Source organism: Gavia stellata, chromosome 6 (assembly GCF_030936135.1).
Source record: "Gavia stellata isolate bGavSte3 chromosome 6, bGavSte3.hap2, whole genome shotgun sequence".
In the NCBI taxonomy this organism is placed as follows: Eukaryota; Metazoa; Chordata; class Aves; order Gaviiformes; family Gaviidae; genus Gavia; species Gavia stellata.
The window spans coordinates 52,572,038-52,594,951 of NC_082599.1; the positions used below are offsets into that span (position 1 = coordinate 52,572,038).

Consider the following 22,914-nt stretch of genomic DNA (forward strand, 5'->3'; position numbering starts at 1 on the left):
ATCAAACTTCTAGGAGGTATTACTTGTTACATTGATATGCTTTGCAATGTGGCAAAGCTGATAACAAAAAAATGGCTGATAAAAAAATAGATGGAGTGTGAAGGAAAATATGCACAAATATATAGCCTTAAATATAGGTGGTTGGGTAGACAAATGCATTGAAGGACATGAATGTTCATTTTCAGAGATTGCATCTTAATTCTTCAATCTATATCAATCTCTCCAAACACGCACTCAATGCTTTTCAGTGCATGTTCTCTATTGGATGATCCATGAACAGCATTAGACAAAATATCTTGTGCAAACTGAGCTCGAATGGATTCAGGTGAGGTCTCTTTTGCCACCTCTGGATCGGTTGGACCCATTAGTTGCCTCCACTCTTCCACAGCATTTTCCTTTGTTAAGATCATTATCACCGATGGGCCCCTGTAAAATCAATATAAGGAAGCTCTTACACTATTTTCAGGTGCAGACTTAACTTTGGCTTCAGAGGTACCATGAAGGGTTATGGTAAGCATTACACTATCTGAATTTTATTAAACTGTTTAAATTTTAAAATTTGTTTCTGAGTGTTTTGTTTAAGACAATATCCTGTATTTGAAAGCCAAAAAGATTATGATGATCAGCTATTTGGATTTTGACATTTTATGCTAAAAAGATTCTCACCCAATAATTTCTGAAGCAAGACGATACATACTGTTTAATCAACAGCTATACTAACAATATTATGAGGAAGATATTTGTCCTACATGGGAAGAACAATGATTCCATCAGAAATTAGTTATTTTTTTGAGAAAAAAAAATCCAAAATAATAGTTACTCTCCATAAGTTTGGAAAGAATTCTAAATCTTCCTTTTAAAGGAAGAGCAGTCCATGCTAGAAGCCAATAAACTTGCCAGAAAGAGTGACAGAATGTAAAATCCTAACCCATTTTGGGTGTAGCATGTTTTATTGGCACTGTAAATTCAAAGTCTGATGTATACTTCAGTATTGTATAACAAGACACTTACTCAGTCATACATGTCACTAACTGTTCAAAAAAGGGTTTTCCTTTGTGATCCTTATAGAACTGTGTAGCCATTTCACGAGTTAAAGCTTCTTCTTTAATCTTTGAGATGGCAAATCCAGCATCTTTAACTTTTTGCATAATGTCATCTAGGAGAATAACAAGCAAACTCATTCTTGATAGAAATAGTTAAGATGCAAAAAATATTACAAGTTTAGATGCAAAAAACCACCCAAACTTTAAAAGTTTCAGAAAATATTAGATGCTTTTTTTTAAAAAAAAAATCACCAATACCTATTAAAATTCTACTTCCAGTATCAAACAATCATGGACAATATGACAAACACTTCAACAGTCCTCTAAAAAAAACATTGTCATTGCACTAATCCATCTCTATGCAGGTGACAAACTCAGACTGTTATAAACTATACGAGCAGCATTCACTGCTGTTTCTCACATTGGACAGCACAGGGACTACAGTTGTAATGCTACATCACACACCAGCTGGCCTGCTAAGATCCATCTGGATTGTTACAAGAGGCAAAGAAGGACTCACAAAAGCCAGTGATGAATTAACATTAGAAAGACTACTGAAATTTGTTAGGGCAGAAAAGAATGCCAAGAAGAGGCTCTGGATAGAAGGTTTAAAAAAAACAATGGCAGCAAAAATCTTTAAGGTAAGATTCCAAATTGTACATAGTGTACTTTTTACTTTGACCTTTCCTCCTCGTTCCCTTGGTCTAATAACGAGTTACACCAAGGATGGGAATGCATCGAATTGAGCAATGACCCCTTTTGAGTCAGTAGAGATACCTGTCTGAAATAAGTAACATGAATTCGGAAAGCCTCCCTCTCCTTTGAATTAGAAGGATGCTAGATGGCTAGTTTGCATAAATGCCTGGCTTTTAAACTGTTTAATTTAGCCAAGAACTTTCTTACTTCAGTTCACCACTATTCTTGTGAAGAAAGAGCTACAGGCAGCTTAAGCAAAGGAAATGTGACATTTGAGACCTCAATACAAATTATGCAAGCCCTGTAAAAGCATTTCTCTTCACAGAAAAAGCATTTCAGAGAATAAAAAGAATGCATATCTGATGTAATTTACTGCAGTGTACATTGCTAATATTTTGTAGCAATTACATCTGTAGACATAGGCCATACTTTCTAGATCACTTACCTTTATGCTTCTTAGCCGCAGCAGGTTTGATTAATGCCAGTGTGTGCTCCTGAGGGAAGAAGAACTGTAGTTCCTTCTGAGCATCATCAGGTGTAGAACTACCATGCAGCTGATCAATAGGTATGTTGCTGACCGCATACTTTGCACGTAAACTAAGAGTCATTAAAAGAGTAAGTTACTCAAAGGAATAGCCATTTTGAGCTTCAACTATGACTAGCCTTAACCCAGTGAATATAAATGAATGCTGATCTGGTGACTTAAGTGTTTGATGGTCTTTCTGTAGGAGTAAGAAGCCTTCATTGTCTACAGAAAGAACAATCAACCTTTTAGTTAACCACCTGAAATATGAACACCTTCCTTCCTAATTGTCATCTTGTTATATTCCAAGATAATAACAGCTCTTTCTTAATGAAACACAATAGGTAAGATGATACCACAGCAGTTTCTTAAAACAATAAAATAAACAGGTAAAACTAAGATGTTAATTTATAAAATGTGTAGAAGAAACTTAGTCACAATTAAAATATGCTACTGATAGTAAGTTTTCATAAAGCTGAGAAAATAAGCATCTGTTCTAAAAAATAATGGTGCTATTTCAAGCAAAAAATTCAATAAACATGTGATGTTACCAATATTTTTTGCATGTAGAAAATTAATAGTAGTACTACTGTAGGCCGCAAAGCCTAAAAATTGCCATCCAAGGTCCCAAAGATGCAACTTAATAGCCAAGTAACCTGCTCATACGACCGTCAGAGCAGGATTATAAAAAGATTATTACAGGTGGATTCCTCTTATGGTATGTGCTTGTAGCAGTCAAGAATTTTTCTTTGACTAAAGAGATCTTCATTTGCTTCAGTACCCTTTTTTAAACTCAGTTTTCATTATGTTTAGTATCCATTATTTCTCAGAAAATGCTATAGTCACTATGTGTAATACAACACTTCTTCCAAGAAAACCTTAACAAACTGCAGAAATATATATCAGTTTCCAGATGATGGCACTATAGTTACACCAGTTGGAATGTGGTATTCATTGGCATGAGGAATGGGAAAGTAAATTGGAAGCTGTGAATGATAGTTTACTATTGCAAATATTACCTGTTCGGCTTTTCCTTCTTAGCCTCTTCAACAGCCTTTGGGCCTAACAAATCTCTCCAGTGTGCTATAGCATTTTCTCGTGTTAGGGCAAGTACAAGAGTTGGACCACTGTAAAATGGGAAAACTGGCATTAAAAGCATCAAATATTAAACTCTCTGTAATTTGTAAAAGGAATTTGATTATATATAGTTCAGGACAGGAAAATGAGACCTCGTATTGGGGGATTTAAAAACGCATCTCCATTTAAACAGTTACAGTCTGATAAAATCTTATAGGGCTTAAATGTAAATTTAAATTTCAAAGTTACTGAATGTTAATACGACAGCAAGAATGTTGTAGAATTGGGCTATGTCTTTATTATTAGACATAAAAATGCTGATCAGCTCCTAAGTTTTTGTATTTGTCCCAGACATGTCCCAACTTCATATGAAGGCAATATCCAAACACGATTTATTTTTCCTCCCCAAGGAATCCAGCACACAGCCTGGATGAAGAATTCAGAACTCTCCTACAGACAGCCTAAATGCAGCCTTCCAGAGCAGAGCTCAACTGTTTTCACCCAAATCAGTGGAACTGGCCACTGACTTCAACATCCTACATACAGAGATATGGAGTAGCTAGTAATTTTTAAAAACCTGATTTATTTATCTACTATACTTGGGAATTTTCTCATTTTCTGTAGTTGTCTGGTCCTGTTTCTGAGTTTTACTAAACTCTCAGATACATGAGTATCATGTAGCCATCTATTATTCAGGATAATTATTCATTGTGAAATTTTCTTATTTATAGATCCACATACTCATTTTTTTCATTCAACGTACCTAGTCATTTGCTCTAGAAGGACTGGGAAGTAGTCTTGATTTTCATGCTCTTTGTAAAATTCACGTGTTTGTTCTTCAGATAGGATTATTTCTTTCTGCATTGCTATTTTGAAGCCATCATCTTTTATTCTTTGCATGATAGAATCTGCTTAAAATATTGAAATAATGCTAAATTGCCATCCATTCATTAATTTGCACACTTGTGAAGAAATGACATGGACTTTCCAATTATAATGTTGAATTTTTACAGGTGAATTAATTTCTTAACTGAAGAACAGAAAACTAATTTAAAGTAACTGCTAGAGGTCTTCAGTAGTTGCCTGGACATTCAGAAAGCTGATGCTCACCTTCTTAAGGCTTTCTCTCACTTCAGAAACCTCAGTAGGAATTCCTGACTGAGAAATATGATGTGTGTTACTATCACCAAAAGAAGGTCTAAGGAGGTGAATATTCATTTGACTAAGTCTTATAAGACCACATGCATAAGTAAGCAGTGTTTGGTACAAGTCAAAATGACTCTATAATTGCCTATATATGGACTGCAAAACTTCTGCTCTAAGCAACATACTAGATAACAATCAAAAAAATAAATACACAAGGAGAGGCCAAAATTGCAGTCTTTCAGATCTCTGTGTATAGGTTATTTCCAGTATAGAGATTACCAAGTTAGAAATAAAGATGTCATCTAGAATCTAGGAAAAAATAAAAATATATGCCTGAGAAGAAAAGTAAACTTGTTTGGATGGAGCTTCATGCTAATAGGGTAGATTTTCTGATTTAATCCATAAAAACATTCTCTGTATAGACCTATCTTTGTGCATCACTGCCTTATGCAGCATAGAACATCCTGGGTCAGGTCTTTTTCACCTTGCCATCGATCTACCTTTGACCTGCCATTCAAGGATAGTATCAGCTGCTTTATTATGGTAGTAAGTATGTTCCCCTGCACTATACCTTGAAATTGCTAGCTTCTCTGAGAGGAATTCTAGAAACATTCCATCCAAATATACAATCTAAAGACATTCTTGAAAAATCAGGCAAAGGAACAAAATAGCATTGACATTTACATTCTCAATATATCAAAAACATTAACCATGTCACTTTTTTCATGACAAAGATTACTGTCAGCTTAATGCTGGGGAGACAATATAACATAAGAACATTTCATTAGTGGACTTAGAATTTTATAGTTGAAAATATGAGACTTTTTATATGCCCTAGGTGGAAAATGTAGTTATTAACACTTACGCCGTCTTTCCTTTAAGAGAGAAGGTCTAATTAAGGCCAAAGTCTTTTCAACTTTTTGGTCTGTCTTCTTTTTATCAAAATTTGGGAAAAAGAAGGCAAGTTGCCTGCTGGCATCTTCTACACTGTCTTGCACATCACATATATTTAATATACTCTCAGTTTCCACAGTTCTTTCCAACCTAACGAGACACAAAATAATACAGTATTTAAGTCACTGCATGCTTTGTGTTAACAGTTGACTTCTTGAAAATGTACTTTCTGTAAGTTTAGCGAAACATAAGAATAGAATGCCAAACTAAGTTTTTATTAAATTCAGATTCATGACTGAAGTAATGTTTCTGAGAAGAGAATTATTAATCTACTCAAAAAGTGCCTTGTCATGTGCTATGAAAGAGAAATCTCAGCCATGCAGCTTTTCTAATTCCCCTCTAGCTTATTCAAAATAGGCTCTATGTTTCACTAGACAGAATTACCACTGACAAGTGTACAGTGTATAATGAATGATCAATAAAAGGACTGTGCTTAATTCATGTACAGCATGACCATAAAAACGATAGCACTACAGGATTGTCTTTAATAGAGATACTTCTCATTGTTACTTGCCTGTATTTCTAAGGTTTATTCAGCTATATAAACACGTCACTCTTGTGACTTACAAAAAATGCAATATTCCCCAGTTGCACTAAATTAATGCAGAAAGGGATACAGCATGAACAAAAATATCAATTATTATGACAAGTTCTTTTTTGGAACAAAATATTTAAATTCATGTTGCTTTAAGTAAATCTCATGTCTAAGTATAAAACTTGATCCAATATTTGAATTTTTGTGAACGCTTTCTTTATTGTCTGATGCTGTGTATACAACTATCATCCTCTTTACAATTTTCTACAAATATTTGGCATAGGAGAAAATCAGACATTTCAAGATACCATGGTTGTGAACAGCTAATCCTTACAATGTTTTTATGCATCTTGGGGGGGGGGGGGGGGGGACGGGGGGGGACAAAACCCCAAACCCTCTCACTTGTTTGCTGGCTTTTACAGAGTGGTCCCAGAGAGCACAGCATGTTTCAGTTATCCCCTAGTCTCCCTTGGGCCACATCTACAACTTCCCAGTATGCACAGGAGTAAATATGGACAAGAGTGCAACCCTCAGTGGGCAATGCCGGCAGTCACTTTGTCTGGGTGAACTAGTATGAAGCGGAATGGCATGAAGTACATCACCTTGGAAGCATAGCACTGTTCCCATCGGCCTGACAACCCATTCAAGGCTAGTTCAGGCATGGCAAGAGATCAGTGCCCTTTGCTTGTTGTCTTTACCTAGGAAGCAAGGAGTTTCTATGTTCCCACAGGAACTGTGATTGCATCTCTAGTGATGGTCTTGTGAAAGCCCAGGTGAAGAACTCTGCCTGTTCCCTGGACCCTGTGCACACACATCTCTGCAAGAATGTACCTTGGTTCATGGTCTGCTCAGGATGCTGTAACTGAATCACATAGACACATTTTCACTGTTAATTACCTGTCTGGCTTCCCAGCCTCAGGCTCATCAGGCACAGTCTCACTTGATTTACGTAGTTCTTTCCAGTGAGGAATAGCATCAGTTGCTTCCTTTTTAGTGATTACCAAAACATGGCATGGTCCACTCATCATGAATTGAACAAAATCATCAAAATCAGGCTAAAAAACATAATTTTTTCCCTATGAATTGCAGGAACTCTGAGTTTATCATCAGAAATGAGATGACCATCCTTTCCAAAGCAACTCATAATTCCTGTTCTAAAATGGCATTCACATACATTACTCAAAACCCTGTCAAATTGTTTGGGAAGTTTTTTAATCAATCATTTGAGACAACAACACTATAAAATTAATTGAGGTAAATGAAGTCATAAAATTACATTAAGCAAGTACCACATGTTCTTCCAGATTAAAATGCAAATGACAAGAGTGAAGAAAATGATCTAGAAACATGATGTGTTCAAATGCTATGTTTGCAGTAGCATATATAGTGTGACATAACAAACTGCAATACAGTTCCAGGCATAATTTTTGAAACTAAAAATCATGTAGCTGGCTGCAAATATAGAACACTGAGCTATTTGCAAGACATTTGTAAGCTTTTCCTTCATTCTCTTTGCTATGTTCTTTTCACTCCTTCAGTTTCAACCTTCAATCCTATAAATGTACATTTTCATCAGAAAATAACTTTTGAAACTGTTGTGAGTTTTTAATCTTTTTTTCCTTGTTTGTCAGCTTTTTCTCCAATATTGTGAATTTCCTCAAAAATCTTCTCTCCTTCTAAACATTTGACTAAATCTTTTCTTTACCAGTCACACTCATGTGATTGTGCATGATACATTTTTCCTTTAATAATACAAGGATGAAATATTCACATGTGCTTTCAATTCATTGCTTTTCTCTTTCAATTATCTTCATATCTATGCATAAACTTAACCTTTTTCACAAGATGAACAAACTCAAAAGAGACAGAATGAATGCAAATACAAAAACATTTAGTACAATGCATAAAGGGAGTATCTATATTATTGTGGCTTCAAAAGTACACTTGGTCACGTTAAAAGAAATAGATATGGCTATTAGAATTGGCTCTTCTGGATCAGCCAGCTTCATCATTAAAAAGAAAAAAATTCTGCTTCCAGTTATATCTGAAGGTCTATTACCTTGAGTCTCTCTGTTATAATAGGCAGCCTCTGGACCTTCACCAAGCTTGCAGAGTATTAAATCAGGAATAATTTTGCCCACTGAACACAAATCTGTATTCCATATGGTCACTTTAACATATTATTTTTCAGCTTAGAATTACACTTAAAGAATGGCAAATAATTGGCTTCTTCATATGCATAGGGCCCTCTGAACCACTTCTGATAGTTCATAGTAATTTTGTTATTCTCCCTGTCCTAACGTTGGCTAGCATCTGCTGCGGTGTAGTAGTGCTGCCATATATCAAACGCTGCATGCTTTTTCCCTGTCTTTATTCCTCCCACGTCTCCCTCTACACCTAACTAATCTCAAATTTGGCTGCTGTTCCCATGAAGATAACTTATTTTTACCTCTGTTTCAAAAGTGTCTCTGTCTAAACTAGAATCCCAGTTTTGCCAAAACCAAGCTCTTCATGATTCCTTACAAGCTCCCCCTGTTACTTCCTTTCGAAACCCTAGTGCAGCCATCTGGTGATTACTGTCAGATTTCTTTTTTCCCTCTGGCTTCAGTAGGAACCATCTTGTCTCACTCATTCATTTGGAATCCCACAGGAACACTTTCCCAGCTTCTTCTTTTGATTATGTCAGCTGTTTCATTGATCCCTTTCATTGGCCCCTCTAATAAAATCAAACAAACTAGTTGCCTGCATATAATTCCAGCCTCTGTTTACATTATACGGATCTTAAATAGGAGAAGGTATAAATATTTGCTAAGCAGCTTCATTTTTGTGATTCAGATCCTTCTGTAGAGTTAACTTCAGCTATCATACTGCCAAAGCACTTGACAATATCCAGGTGCTAGTTTGCTAGACCACTGCCATTTAACGGGGACCAGCATAATGTCATTGTTTTCTTGAGCTTTCTGTCTGTCCTTAGCTATTTGTTGTCCCCTAATATAGGATAGGGCCAGACAAATAAACTTCAATGGAGATGTTTTCTCTTTCTGCCTGTGCACGTGCTTATTCCCAGTACTACCCTTTGACAAAAGCTGTGAAGAAGAAAAAATGTAATATACACTATCACTTATTTTCTGGCTGGAAGAGTATGTGTCAAATAGAGATGTACTGTCATATAGATGACACTGGATTTTGGTTTTGTACTACATTTCAGGACCTAACAGTCTATGTTTAGGGCCATGACTAAGGGTCATGTCATACACATTCTGATAACAGAGAGAACTACAAAATGTTTTGGTATTTAATCAGAGTTCAATTTAATTTATTTGGAATGTTAGAGTGCTACCAAGCCATATCTGTATGAGTCCATAAGAAAAAAAGAGATATTATCTCCTTTTTTCTATGTAATAAATCTACATTAATTCAGTTCTTCAACATACTAAAAAATTACAAGTCAGAGATTTGCAAACACATATAGCTACAATGCTATGTTTTACCTGTTCCTTTTGTTTAGGTTTTCAGTTTGTTTTTACCTGTTCTTTATTCCGGGCATAGAATACTCTGATTTGCTCTTCAGTTAGCATTTTCTCCTCTGCTGCTTCAATGCCAAATCCTGCATCTCTAATCTGCAATTATTCAGTTATTACTCAGTGGCATTGAAAATGGATATATACAAAATCATATGTTATTGTAAATCTGAAGATTGATTTATTTTGGAAGCTATCTTAAGTTTAAAATTCTCTGAAATATTCCAAATATAACTGCTATGTTTACCTAAACTAAAGTTCCAGCTTTTCAAAACACTTCACTAAATTCAGGATTACAGTGCCCACTAAGTTAATGTTTGTGAAAAATATAATGCAGTTCAACGTATGTATTCATTCAGTAGTTAATAATCCCTTTTATTTAACGTTGAATAAACTCATTTTAAGCATTGTGAGTGATTAACATACAACCACTTCTAAAAATGTTATTATAAACTATATTATAATCATAGTAGTCATATAAATGTGTACTTGTCAACAACTGTTGTGTTTGGCTAAACTCCTTGGCTTTAGAAACAGCAAATAAACAAAAATAAAATCTATTTTATGATTATCTATTTTAAGTTACATTACTGCACTAAATTCAAGTATGTGTGAAAGAGATGCATGCTTGCATGACCTGTATCAAAATCCATAGTCCACTGGTATGAGGTTTATACCATGTACTGATATTTAAACAATAAATGCAGTACCCAGCCCCAATACTGATGATACGCCAATATCAATCTGCTTACCAGCCCTCTGCTCTTTAAAAGCCCCTATGATGCTGCTGAGTGTTTCCAGACTGCCTTGACAAGGCTGAGTGTGGAAAGAGTATGGGTACACACCTCATCAGGCAGTGCAAAGGCAGAGCCAACTAGCAGCTGCTCAGCTCCAGCTAAATTTCTTTCAAGCACTGCCTGCTTTTTTTGCCTTTACTGAGCTGCCTTCCTTTCTGGCCAAGGTAGAGTAGTTGCAGAAACAATCTACACAACACCCTCATTTTCTTTCCTGTACAGGTCACTGGCCCTGTCATAACACTTTTGAAAATTAGAATAATTTTATCGTGATATGTAGTGTTATGAGATATTTTTTGTAACAGAAACAGTGAGAAAGTCCTGTAATTGAAATGAGCATTACTGTAGTATCATATTCTGGAAGGCGAAAGAATTTTTCTTTCACTGTGTGACGGCTTAAACAAATACTGAATCTTTGGATGCACCCTTCTGTACTTTCTGGAATCACATTCTTCACTGCAGGAACAAGTACTGCACTACTGACAAATATTAGTGTACAATTACTAGTCCACATGAATTAGCTTCACCATCTACACGCATATATTGTCATATGCATCTGCGCACACACTCTTTTCCATAAGGAACTGGTTAGTTGATTTATGTGTGCCTACAATTCTTAAAGATGCTGTGCGAAGAATTTACTTCATCATCACAATTTCTAATTCTTGTTTCTCTTGCAATGTGAGGAAAAAAAGATACTTTTCTGTTTGTAGATTTCACGTGTCGCTGATCAACAGAGTATGAATCAATGTCATACCTCACCTAGTGACATAAAATATTAAAGCAATAGTGTCAATCTGAATACCGTATTATTTCAGGTCAAAATAATTATTTCAGGTCTTGCTTTTATCATCCTTATCAGAGAAGCATTAACAGGTCTTGATCTAAAGCCTGGGCATAAAATAGGATCTACTTAAACTTACATCTTGCTACTATGCCTATACTAAATAAGGATGAATGAATCTTCAAATTTTCTCTACCTTTTGTTTAATTTCCTCTACGTGTCCCTCTAAGACATCATCAGGTTTTATAATTCCAACAGAATATCTGACTACTTCTTCTGGGAAAGGGAAAAGAAAAAGGGTCAATGAAAACATTTATCAAAATAAATACACAACTGAATTTTCCATTACTTACAAGTGGGTTTCTCTAAATAATTCTCCATTTTAATATTGAGATGGCCAAACAGTTGTTCCAAAAAATAAGTGACTCCAACACTTAAAGTATGCCTTGGAGTGTGGGACTGTCCTTGGCCATCCCTGGAATCCACATTCCTGATGAACCACTGGTGTTTTGGGCCATATGGTGGAGAAATGGTTCACATGCAGCTAGGTGTGGTGGAAAAACTACTATTTAAGATGGGTGCTTTGTCTAGGGAGCTCTGTATGTACAAGACTAGAAATGGGAAAGGAGTGAATATTACTAAGGAGAATTCACTAAGTGAAAATCTGTATGAATATTGGATATTTCCAGTAAAATATGCATTTCTTATCATAGCAGATGTTTGTTTCTTCAGCATTGTGGATGCTGAAGGCATTTGCAATAAATAACTGTTGAAGTAACACATGCTTGCTAACGCAATCTAATGTTTAAAACAAGAGGTGTTCCTGGCTGTAGACATACACTTACAACATCCATAGCATACAGATCCTTGCAAAATGACAGAAAGTGGTCAGAAGAGAATATAAACTGCATCTTTCTTTGGAGAAGCTGAGATTTACAGTTAAGCGTTAGCATGTAATTCAATCAGATCCCAAACACTGTAGAAGAACTGCATAGCTCTAATGGAAACACCAGACTACTACTTGTTTCCAATACTAGAAAACACTCACAGGCACCTGCATGTGGTAAGGAAAATATTACCACAAAGTATTAGTGTATTATGGCTTCTGAGGGATGCCCTAACCCGAAGCTGAACCCAAGCTGAAAACTGTTCCCTGATTTTGTCGCACATTTAGGTTCTGTGGATTAGTGCAAAATCTGTATATAATTGCTAAAGGATTTATAATACTGTACTACTACGTCTCAGAGGGTATAAAGCTGAGGCCAGGAGCATGTCACCTGGACCATACAATAAAGAAGACATGAAGAGGAAGGAGAATGGACACAACTTAGTCTGTCACAGTGATCGAATGCCTTATCACAGGAAAAAAAAGCCAAGATAAAGAAGAAGAGAGAGGATGGAGGAGTTTATTCCATCTGGATATTGCCAAATGACATTCAGTGCATATATGAAGCAGTAGGAAGCTTCAATAGCCACAGATAACCATAAGAATAGAAAAGTTGTAGGCCCCAGCTGATGACAAGCCTGAAATAAATCATAGACACGAAACTCACAAGCAGGGTGGTGCGTATTTTTCAGTCTTTTTGGAACCTTATCCTGCTATTGTGGATTTATGCTCTTATGTAAGTCTTTTCTTTAGTGCTTAAATCTAGTCTGGAGTTAATTAAAAATAATCTGAAATGCAAGGCATGCCATTCCTTCAGAGATTAACTCTTCCAATCTTCACAGGTTGCCCCTATCTTGGTGTTTCTGTAGAACATCCAAGGGTTAACAAGCACCATCTCAACAAAAGTACATAGCTAACACAGGGACTGTGTAGAAGTGACTTTCAGGCACTAGTTTTACACAGGAAAATTCCTGGCATGGAGCACTGCTGCTATGTGCCAGGGACCTGAATTCTGAAGGTTCCCAAAGCACAGGTTGAAAACACTGATGATGACAGTCCAATATCTTAATTCTTTAAGGAAGAAAGCTTCCCCTCAGTTTGATAACCTCAATCATAACCTCTCATGTTATTAACTCAAAGGAAGGTCTATTGGTGCTGGACATACACAATTCTTAATCAAATAACTGAAAAGACATTTGTTCTTTTCCTTTCTGTTAACATTTCTAAAATAAATAAAATATTTACCCTCTGGTACATTCTCCCCAACAGTCTCTTCTGATGATTTCTCTTCTAGGAAAACAAGTTCATCTACCTAAGGTAATTGTAAATGCAGTACAAGTACATCACCAGTGTGAAGCTAAAGTCACCAAACGCAGCTGTCAGATCTTTACAGCACTTTTATCTTAATGTAATAACGTATTTGCTACCCAGGAAAGAAAGCAATTCTAGGAAAGACCTTGGGCTAGCCTGATTTTCCTTAACTCAGCTACAGTTTCTTAAAAGTTTCCTTTTACTGTAAGCGGAGTTCTTTGATGTACATTTTCACTCAACACAAGCAATGAGACATGACTATTTCCCATGTCTTTATTTGTTTCGTATGAGGCATTCTAAGTTAACATATGAAAAATACTCAGTCCTCAAAGAAAAAAGATAGCTAAAACCTTCATATGCTAGTGACATTTTGTCCATCTCTCAATTTCTTGCATTAATAGGCTAATCTGTAAATGTCTTAAGTTTTTATAAAGTATCATTTAATGGAAATTTCTAAAAAAAACCCCTCATGTATGTCACTGTACTGTCAAGAAAAAAATACAAAAATTAATCATCGCATTACAGAAAACACTAACACAGGCATTGAGAGAAACCATGTAAATGTAATGAAAATACTCATTTATACTTAAGTATCTGTTTTGTGAGTACCTCAGTGCGTTCCTTCTGTCCAGATGCAATTTCCCTCTCTTCTTGCACTAGCTCTGTTATTTTCTTACTTATAAGAGGAGCATTTACACCTCTCACTATTGCAATAATTTTGCCATTCTGTAAAAGAGAAAATAACCCTCTCAGTGAGTTTTCATTGCTTAGTTTACAGATTAACTTGAATTTTGGAACATGCTCTTTCTTGCTCTTTTTTCCAGCAACAGGACCACTTCCTATGCCCACTGAAGTGAATACCAGATCTACTACTGCCTCTAGCAGTTCAGAATGAAACTTTCTTACTTTTACTTCCTCCCTTCCTTTTCTGCCTTGTTTTCTATGTTTATTTCTATGCTTACTGTTAATAGTACAGTCAGAAGTAAATGCAAATATGGAATTTATTATCTCTTAATTTCTGCAGCATGGAGTTTTCTATCTTTTCATCTGTGTTGTGTTTCAGTGCGTGCTCTAGCACACTCAGGAGCACCATAGTGAAGCTAACTACCAGTGATGAAAGATACTGCCAACTTCACTTGGCAGCATTCACATTCAAACCTGAAAGTGTCCTGAAAGCGTTGTTGTTGGCCCTTAGTTGCAGGAATTCAAATCCTAGTACCCTCAAGTCGAAAAAACCCACTGCCTCATAGTGAGCAGTGTTCTACAGTGGTGTCCTAGGAGCATAGTCTTTCTGTATCCATCAAGGAGGGATAATAAATATGTGATTCATTGTTACAATTGCTCAGGTGTGAAAAACACAATTTTGGTTGTTTATCTTACAAATCTTGAAGTGGCAGGAAATGTAAACTCTTTTTCACTGAGGGAAGGTGTGCATAAAATGGTCATTTCACTGTAGCCACATGTTGACACTTTATAAGAGGCAACCCCAGATAACTTGTCCTGATTTCTCACTAGGTAACTACTGAAACTGTGGCTACCACAAATCTTCTGTGACTGTACGCGTAGCAGCCACAACAAAAACGTGCTCAAGAACCACAGATTTAGGCACGGAAAACAACCTCAAGGAAACAACATCTGATGGTATGATACTATAAAATGTAATGATATGATTTACACAGCTTCACATTTCTTCTTAATCTGCTGAAAAATGAATGCAAAACTAGGCAGCGCATTAAAAGAAAATGGTGCAATGTACTTACAACACAAAAAAGAAACACAGGTTCACATTTATTCCTAAATGGTTGCAGAGTCGGAATGCTGTCAGCCTCTGCCTGAGGTCAGATGAAAAAGATTGTTTACTTATGTAAGTGTATATATGCATGCATGTATATATACGTATACATATACATATAAACCTTTCTGCCTGCAAGAAAACTGCAGTCTTACATACTTTGGTGTTAGACACTCAAACTGCAGTCTTATATACTTTGGTGTTAAGACACTCAAACTGCACTCTTAAATACAACTGGCAGTCCTTATGGCACTTGCTGGTGATGAAAAAAGAACTGGCTTGGCAGCATGGGATTGGCCTCCCTTTGTATTACAGCAGCTAATCACGGAAAAATACCTTATCCTAATACTGTTTTCCCATGTAGGTTATAATAACATACATAAATGAGGAAGCAGTCCATACAGTCTTGACGGAAAAGATTATCCACTGTATTACGTTCTTTTTGACATGTGGTCAACTCTGTGAAAGCACTTGAGATTACCTCTGAACATAACTGCCTGCTTTTTTGTGTATAAACAATACAAGTATTTTCTGCAAAAATGCTTTGATCAGGCAATTGAAAGTTTTCAGTAACATGAAAAAGGACGAGCTTGGTCAACATCTGGGAGGAAACGAATCTGTGAAAGAAATTTACCTACTTTGAATATGATATATACCTCCTATTTTATACTGCTAGTGTAGAGGAATATTTTTACTACTATGGTTTTGTGACAATTTATTTTTCAGTTCCCCCTATTTGTTCTCTTAAAAATGAAATACATGGGAATATTAGGAAAAAAGTGTAACAGCATTTTTCAGGGATGTAAGATCTTTAAATGTGATAATCCATAATTTACAGACTTAAAACTATATCAGCTCCCTTTCTATTATAGCTCCTTCCATATTTATTACCATTTCTAATCTACTTCTAAACTAAGTCTTATGAAGGGATATGCAGAAGAGGAGGCAACCAGGCCAAAATTATGATGTCTCGGTATAAGGACAGTAAAATGAAAGCTCTGTATATGCAGACAGCTAAAAAGATATATTTAAAATAAAATGTAAACAAAGTTCCATACAGAGTTTACATCCTTACCACTGCAAAATGCAACACATCGTCTTCACCAAACTCATTCTTCAGTTTTCTGAATAAATTCACCACAGCTTTGCAAGGACCACACCAAGCTTGATACACATCTATTACTAAAATGTAATAGTTTGGAATTACAAACAGCTGACTTGTGGAACTTATAAAATGAGACATATTTATGACTGTGTCGAAATAGTACTGGGAAGGCCTTCACATGCATCTTTCAGTCTTAGTCAATGAATGTATCATGAATACATCAACGTATACAGTGGATACAGCACTGTTTTCTTTTATTTCAATTACTTTTGATATTAACAACCTGCTTCACAATACTATTTGAGATGATTAATCCAAACAGCTACATTTCTCTCATATTCCTTTTCCTTTTAATCGTTCTTTTTCTTTTCCCACTGTTGGTTTTCATTCTTATCTAGATCTTTATTCTACAGGATTTTTACCTCCCTGATCATTTCTTTCCCGTTAGTACTCCTCTGTAGATATGATCCCGTTACAGATTTGTTCCTTCTACCCAAATACAATTCCTAGGAGACCTAGGAGACATTGTTATTGGACTGAGTGAACTGTGAACTGGGGATAATACACATCATAGAACATGCAGTCTCAAGAATACTGGCCAATTAACTGCTAAGTACAACTGCACAGTATTAATTTAGTCTGCACAAGGTTTCAGGGAAAAACTTCCACAGAAGTGTTCAACACCCTACCATACAGAATACCATATTGGAAAGGTATTTTCTAAACATCGGTGTATAACAGTGGATAAAATAATGGATAATATGATTTGTGACAAGTATTTATTTATCATAGAAGACAGGGTATATTAATAAACACAATATTTATAAATATCTTAATATAACCTTTCTTTAAAATATATGGCACTAGTCTTCTAGATTTATGACAAGTATCTATTAAAGATGATATGATATATAAGTATGAAAAACTGTATATGTTGTCATAAGAGATTAAACCGAAAATTGTAACATTTAGTACCTACTACACCTTTTGTCAGCAACATTTCATCCCACTGGTTTTGATTGGTTATTATGGCCTGAAATAAAATGAATTGACATTTTAACATCTTATAAAGGCAGAAAAAAATCTATTCATCTCTAGAATTGTTCAAGTAATTAGGATTTATACCTGGAGCTGGATTTCTTTCTTCTTGCTTTCCATTTCCCTGTAATTATAGGAAACATATCAAAATACGAAGCACATTTAACAGGTTTTTTTTAAAAAAATGAGGCCTATTTGTGTCATGCAGAACTGATTTATATGGTTTTCAACACAACACTGCCTTCTGATTCTCTTAAAATTTAACTCAACTGAAGCCCTTACAACAATGGCAGTTAACACTCCATGTCAGAATTCTGTGGGGCAATGTATAACTTACTTGCAAAACCCATATAGCACAGGAAACAGAATAAAGTTTATTTTCTTAATCCATTAGGGTTTGCAGAATTTTTTGGCCTCAACAATTTTTCAAGGTTATAATTACTCTATTCAGAATGGCCACAGGGACCTTGGATGGGATGACAGCTGCTGTAACAGTGGACCATTTCAGAAAAAATATTGATTAAAGAGCTTTAACTCAAATTACATCAAATCAGGCTCCCTTCTGGGATACAGGTAAAGCAATGACTTACATGTGTCCTACAACTAAACTCCCAGACACTGAGTATTGGTGCATTCATAATTCTGCCATTAATAAAACATGTCCTTAATCTTTTTTTTTTTTTTTTTGTGTAATAGATAATTAACTATGAACTGGGCAGAAAAACTATCTCTGTTAAGTTGCATACTTGGATGAAGTTTGACTTCAGCTTCCAAATGGAGCTTGACTTAATAATAAATGTTACCACTGCATCAGCAGCTTGAGTGGAGGTTTCTAAAGTTCTTAGTTAAGACGGTAGTCTTTGTCTTGGGGAAGATGAAAGTGCCGCCATGAATGTCACCTCCACTGGCACTGATATCTGACAAGCCAACCAGCAAATACGTCCAGAGTTTGAACTATCCTGGCATTCCCACTGGAGCTGCTCCCTTCAGATCACAGACTGAGGCATAGTGGCCAGCGTGACAGCTCCCTGATGCTTGTTTCACATTTCATCTAAAAATATTAAGGAATAAAATTTTAAATACAAACTTCCTTCAAATAATTTATAAGAAGTAGTGAGACGGATTCATTAGCATGGCATTAAATTCAGTCCTTGAAAGACTCTGAGGAGATGGTGCTTAGTATGGAAAGTATAGGAAACTGAGAGATGAAAATATGCCGTATCAGTAGGAAATCTTCAGCAAAAGAGCATGTCTTTCCTTGTTATCTACTGTCACTGAGCAATAACAATCAATGCATTGCAAAACTAGATTTACAAAACATGTACCACATATATCAAAATGGCCCATACTTCCCAGTTGGCCTATGCATGCTCCCCAGCTAAAAATGTGCAGTCATACATTCTCAGATGGCAAACGAAAGCACTGCAGAACAGACACATGCTACTGTATGCAAATACACAAATATACACGTTAATCTGGCATAGTAACTGTATGAGACAGATATGTGAAGATACATGTGACATCTATACTTTTTAATAAAATTTTCCCCTAACACATTCTCTCAGTAATGCCATCAGTATTACACTGAGAAAACATGAACAGACAAGAACATTTTCTCCTTTATCTATGATAGAGGCAACAAGCTTCTCTAACCTTGATACCAGGCATTTTGCTATCTACACTTCATCAAGCATGTGCGAATGCTACACCTCTTACCACACACTTTACAGCCAAAACTGCTTCCTCAGACTATTCCCATACAAAGATAGACCTGGGTGCACACTCAGATACACTGCCAAACCAACATTCAAATATGCACATTCTTTGCAGATAGACGTTCAATATCTTAGCACAAACCTTCATACACATATATACATGAAAATATCCAAGCGCTTGTGAGGTATTGACATGCACTTGCGTACACGTACATACAGACAGACAGACACATGTCCGTCTGTGCATAAGCACTTGTGTATGACAGCAGGTCCCTGCATGCTCCTAGGCAGCACTCTGATGGACTGTCTGCTCCCTACCCTTGAGTTCTATAAAACTGGATAAAACACGAAAAATCACGTATGGAAAACACTCACTGAGGTACACCACACTTCAGCCTTCACACCCATGCACACCTGCATGCTTACACAAGTACGTGCAAAGACTCACATCCTTCTGCAGGCACCCAAGCGTGCAAGCACGCACCTCCATTATACAGGCCCTCTCCATGGGCACGCCTGGGTGCGCACGCATGCACGCTCTCTTGTGCCTAAGTCCCCCTTCCGCATGCACACACAGGCCCACAGACACGTGGGTAAGTGAACAAATACGCGGACACATGGCAGCACGCTACGCAGGTTCCCATAACCAGGACGCTGAGGTGGCCACGCACCCAGGGCTTCGACGCACACCCTCCACGACATGCACACCGTTGCGCAAGGGCTTGGGTGCCTGCTCACCCCTGAGATGGGGCCCACCCGGGAGCAGACGGGCACCCCCAGCCCCACACCAGCCTGCACACCTTGCCTCTCTCCTGGACCAGCCGCTTGCCTGGGGGAGCCCGGCAGTCACCCACCTGCCACCCCCCAACGGCTCTAACGGCCTCCCCAGCTAATTACCCCCCAGCCCCCTCGCTGCTCAGCCTCCGAGGGTCCTTTTTCCCCCATCACCCTCTTTTGCCAGTCTGGGTGCCGAGCTGCGGGCACGCAGAGAGGGGAATGGGGAGGGAGCTGTGGGGAGCAGGGGTCGGAGGAAGCGGTGCCGTTTCCCGCACTGTTCCTCCTCTGTTTCTCTCCCCCTAGGCAGAATCCAACCTTAGGCTTTAAAATGCAAGAAAATTAATCTCAGAGCCTAATTAGCAATCTGCCTTCACTCTGTGTGACTTGCAAATTGTGACACGGTGGGGATGAAAAGAGGAAATCTTTTGTGGAAGTCACGGTGAGCAAAAGAGGGTCTTGAAAGCCAAATAATGGTGACCGCTCATGCTCACCCACTATCAATGCAGGTCTGTGACTGCATCGGTTCAGAACAGAGTACCGTTTTTCAGATGTAAGCTTGCATCTCAGCAGCCCCAAAAATTCACATAAAGGCAAAGTTAATTTAAGCATGATTGGTCCAGAGTACGGTGGGAATATTTTCATATATAGATAAACTCTTAAAGGCATCCCAGCTGGTGAGAATTTCTTCATGGAGGTATAGGTTTATGAATGATTGCAAATCAAATGTAGGTGTCTCTAAACTGTTCACATTTCACATGTGCGTGCTGCTCCTGATTTATAAATTGTCCATGCTTCCAATTTACTTCTGAAGCCCTGCCCAAGTGTACTAAGTGCTGTTACGTGTATCTACCGCATCTTAAGAAAATCTAGTTTCAGTGACTTTCTTGTCACTTTTCTTAAGCTTTCTGGGACTGCTCACCAAAGCATGACTTGCAAAGCCCCTGCTGAAAAGTTAATTATTTTATCTCCTGAAACTAATATGAAGAAAAAAGTAGGGTAACAGCACTTAAGGGAGCTAGAATCAATGTTCTTTCTCACTGTTAAATCACCCCAAGTTGACAGATGTTCGATCTGCAGCAGTGTGAATGAGGCTACGTTTCCACAGAACTGCAGAAGTTTTCAATGCTGAGATTATGCTATGCCCTAACAGCTTGGATTAGATCGATTAGGTGGCAAGACAGACTTCACATTCAGATCAGACATAATGCATTTATATAGCCAACACTAAATCACTTCCTACATTTTTTTACTGGAAAACTCTAGCTTTGGAACTAGTATAAACTCTGCATCGGTCTGCTTGGAAGTGGGGGAGTGACCTTGAATAATCTTTCTTTTCCTGCATGAAGTAGGAAAACAACTTTCAAAACCTTAATAGGCTTACAAAATTAGAAAGAACTACAAAAGATGAGATATTTCACCCACCCGCCATGTGGAAGTTAAAGCCCCAAAACATAGGCTATGTTTTTGGGGTTTCCTTCTCAAACTGCTAATTTCTTTACCCAGACCACTTTCTTCATGAACACTCACTGTTTTATATATTAGGAAAAAAAAAAGTCTTGAAGAGAAACACTAGAATGAGGTAATGCTTATGTACCAAATGTTAAAAGGCTGATGCAGCCTATTCTTTAACCGCTCTGCTAGAATGGATTATATCTATGCTTTGGACATCACAAAATACTTAATGTAAAGGGAACTAATACATAAATTTGGTATTTTAAAATATTGGACTTAGAAGACAAGGTTGATTTTCACTGCACCCATCCTCATCAACACATTTGCAAAATTTAGAAGCAAGTAGTAAATGAGGATTAGACTTATGTCATCTGTTTGCTAATCAGCAGCTGAACCTCTTCTTCTTGGGTCTCATGCTGTGCCTCCCTCATTTTTTTTTTCTGAATGTCAACATTTCATCTACATGTTACTGTCTAGTAATTGTTGGGTAAGGGTATATACCTGATTGGGGGTGGGGTAGGAAGGAAAGGAAATTAAATAGTAAGGGCTTTGAATAAGGAAAAATATTTTCTCATGCTTTTTATCTTTAACCTCTTTCTATATACTTGATCACATAGTACTAGTGTGAATTTATTTGGGGAATAACAGTCAATGACTGGTTCTTCTCTTGGTCCCTGGGATGATGTTTGAAACATCAGATCTACAGAGACATGAAAGCAAGACCTTAATTGGAGGTTGTACCTAATTTCCATGTCACATTTTTTCCCCAAACGAAAGATTTTCTTCTGTCGAAGTGTTTTAGCTGCCAACTTAGGCACCTTCAGTGCAGCTTGTTGATTTTATATGATGTTCTTCAATAATAAACACTATTAAAAAACTCTGTGAGTCTGCACTTTCAGAGGAACAAGTATAATAAAAAGATGCTTCTTTAGATTAGAGCTGTAAAACTCATAATGAATTTAATGATGGCATACTTAGCTTATCGAGACCAGAACTTTTGGTGATCATTATAAAAGGCACCAGAGAAAAGGGGTTAGGAGTTTACGGTCTTTTTTTTCTGAATCAAAACGATTCTGTAAGTATACTGAATATATGCAATGGATAAACCAAAATGGGTTCGTGATGAATGACTACGTAATTTTTCTGAGTAACTTTAAAACTATTCCACTCCATTTTGTGCATACCACTTGATTTCAGGTCTGCTCTTTGTCATGAGTTGTTAATGCCCAGAATGACTTAGTTTCAAATGACTAACATTCTTTTACAAAATAATGAAAACCAGTTGTAGATATTGCTGAGCCTTGTAACCCTTGAGACAAAACTAGAGATGGGTTTTCCCTGCAAGTCAGTCTTTTTATGGGCCCTAGTACATGCTCGGATGCCAGTGCCTATGTAGCTATGATGACTACCTGCTAGTAAACACACTGAGCACCTTAATCACCTTCATTTATAATCTCTTTTGATGTCTTGTGTAGCTGTATAGTCCACATGCATGCCAGTGCTGCAGTTTATTCAATCTGTGCCTTTTGCTTGCTAGATTTCCTGGATGTGTCCTGGTGTTCCTCCTGCCTCTCTGCCTGGATTCACTCTAGAATTGCTCATGATGAGAGAACGTCTGATCTTCCCAGCTCTTCTGCAGAACTGTTCTTAGCCTGGCAGCGTAGCACTGTGTAAGTTGAAAGCTCTGTATGTGTGTACTGGCTTTCTCTGCATCAGCCATAAGTAGACCATGGATCTGACAGCAGTGGAAGAGCTTTCTAATTTC

General features: G+C 37.1%; 1 protein-coding gene across 1 annotated transcript; it reads right to left on the bottom strand.

The window, feature by feature from the left end:
- Positions 1 to 203: 203 nt before the first annotated feature.
- On the bottom strand, positions 204 to 17,325 carry NME8 (NME/NM23 family member 8). The gene is made up of 15 exons (XM_009816693.2): positions 17,293 to 17,325; positions 17,143 to 17,200; positions 16,138 to 16,244; positions 15,031 to 15,102; positions 13,880 to 13,996; positions 13,205 to 13,271; positions 11,270 to 11,346; positions 9,502 to 9,594; positions 6,872 to 7,029; positions 5,351 to 5,529; positions 4,103 to 4,247; positions 3,282 to 3,389; positions 2,185 to 2,336; positions 1,012 to 1,156; positions 204 to 426 (listed from the first exon to the last, which is right to left on the bottom strand). Exons 1-15 carry the CDS (start codon positions 17,323 to 17,325, stop codon positions 204 to 206), a joined length of 1,734 nt encoding a protein of 577 aa, XP_009814995.2.
- Positions 17,326 to 22,914: the final 5,589 nt, after the last annotated feature.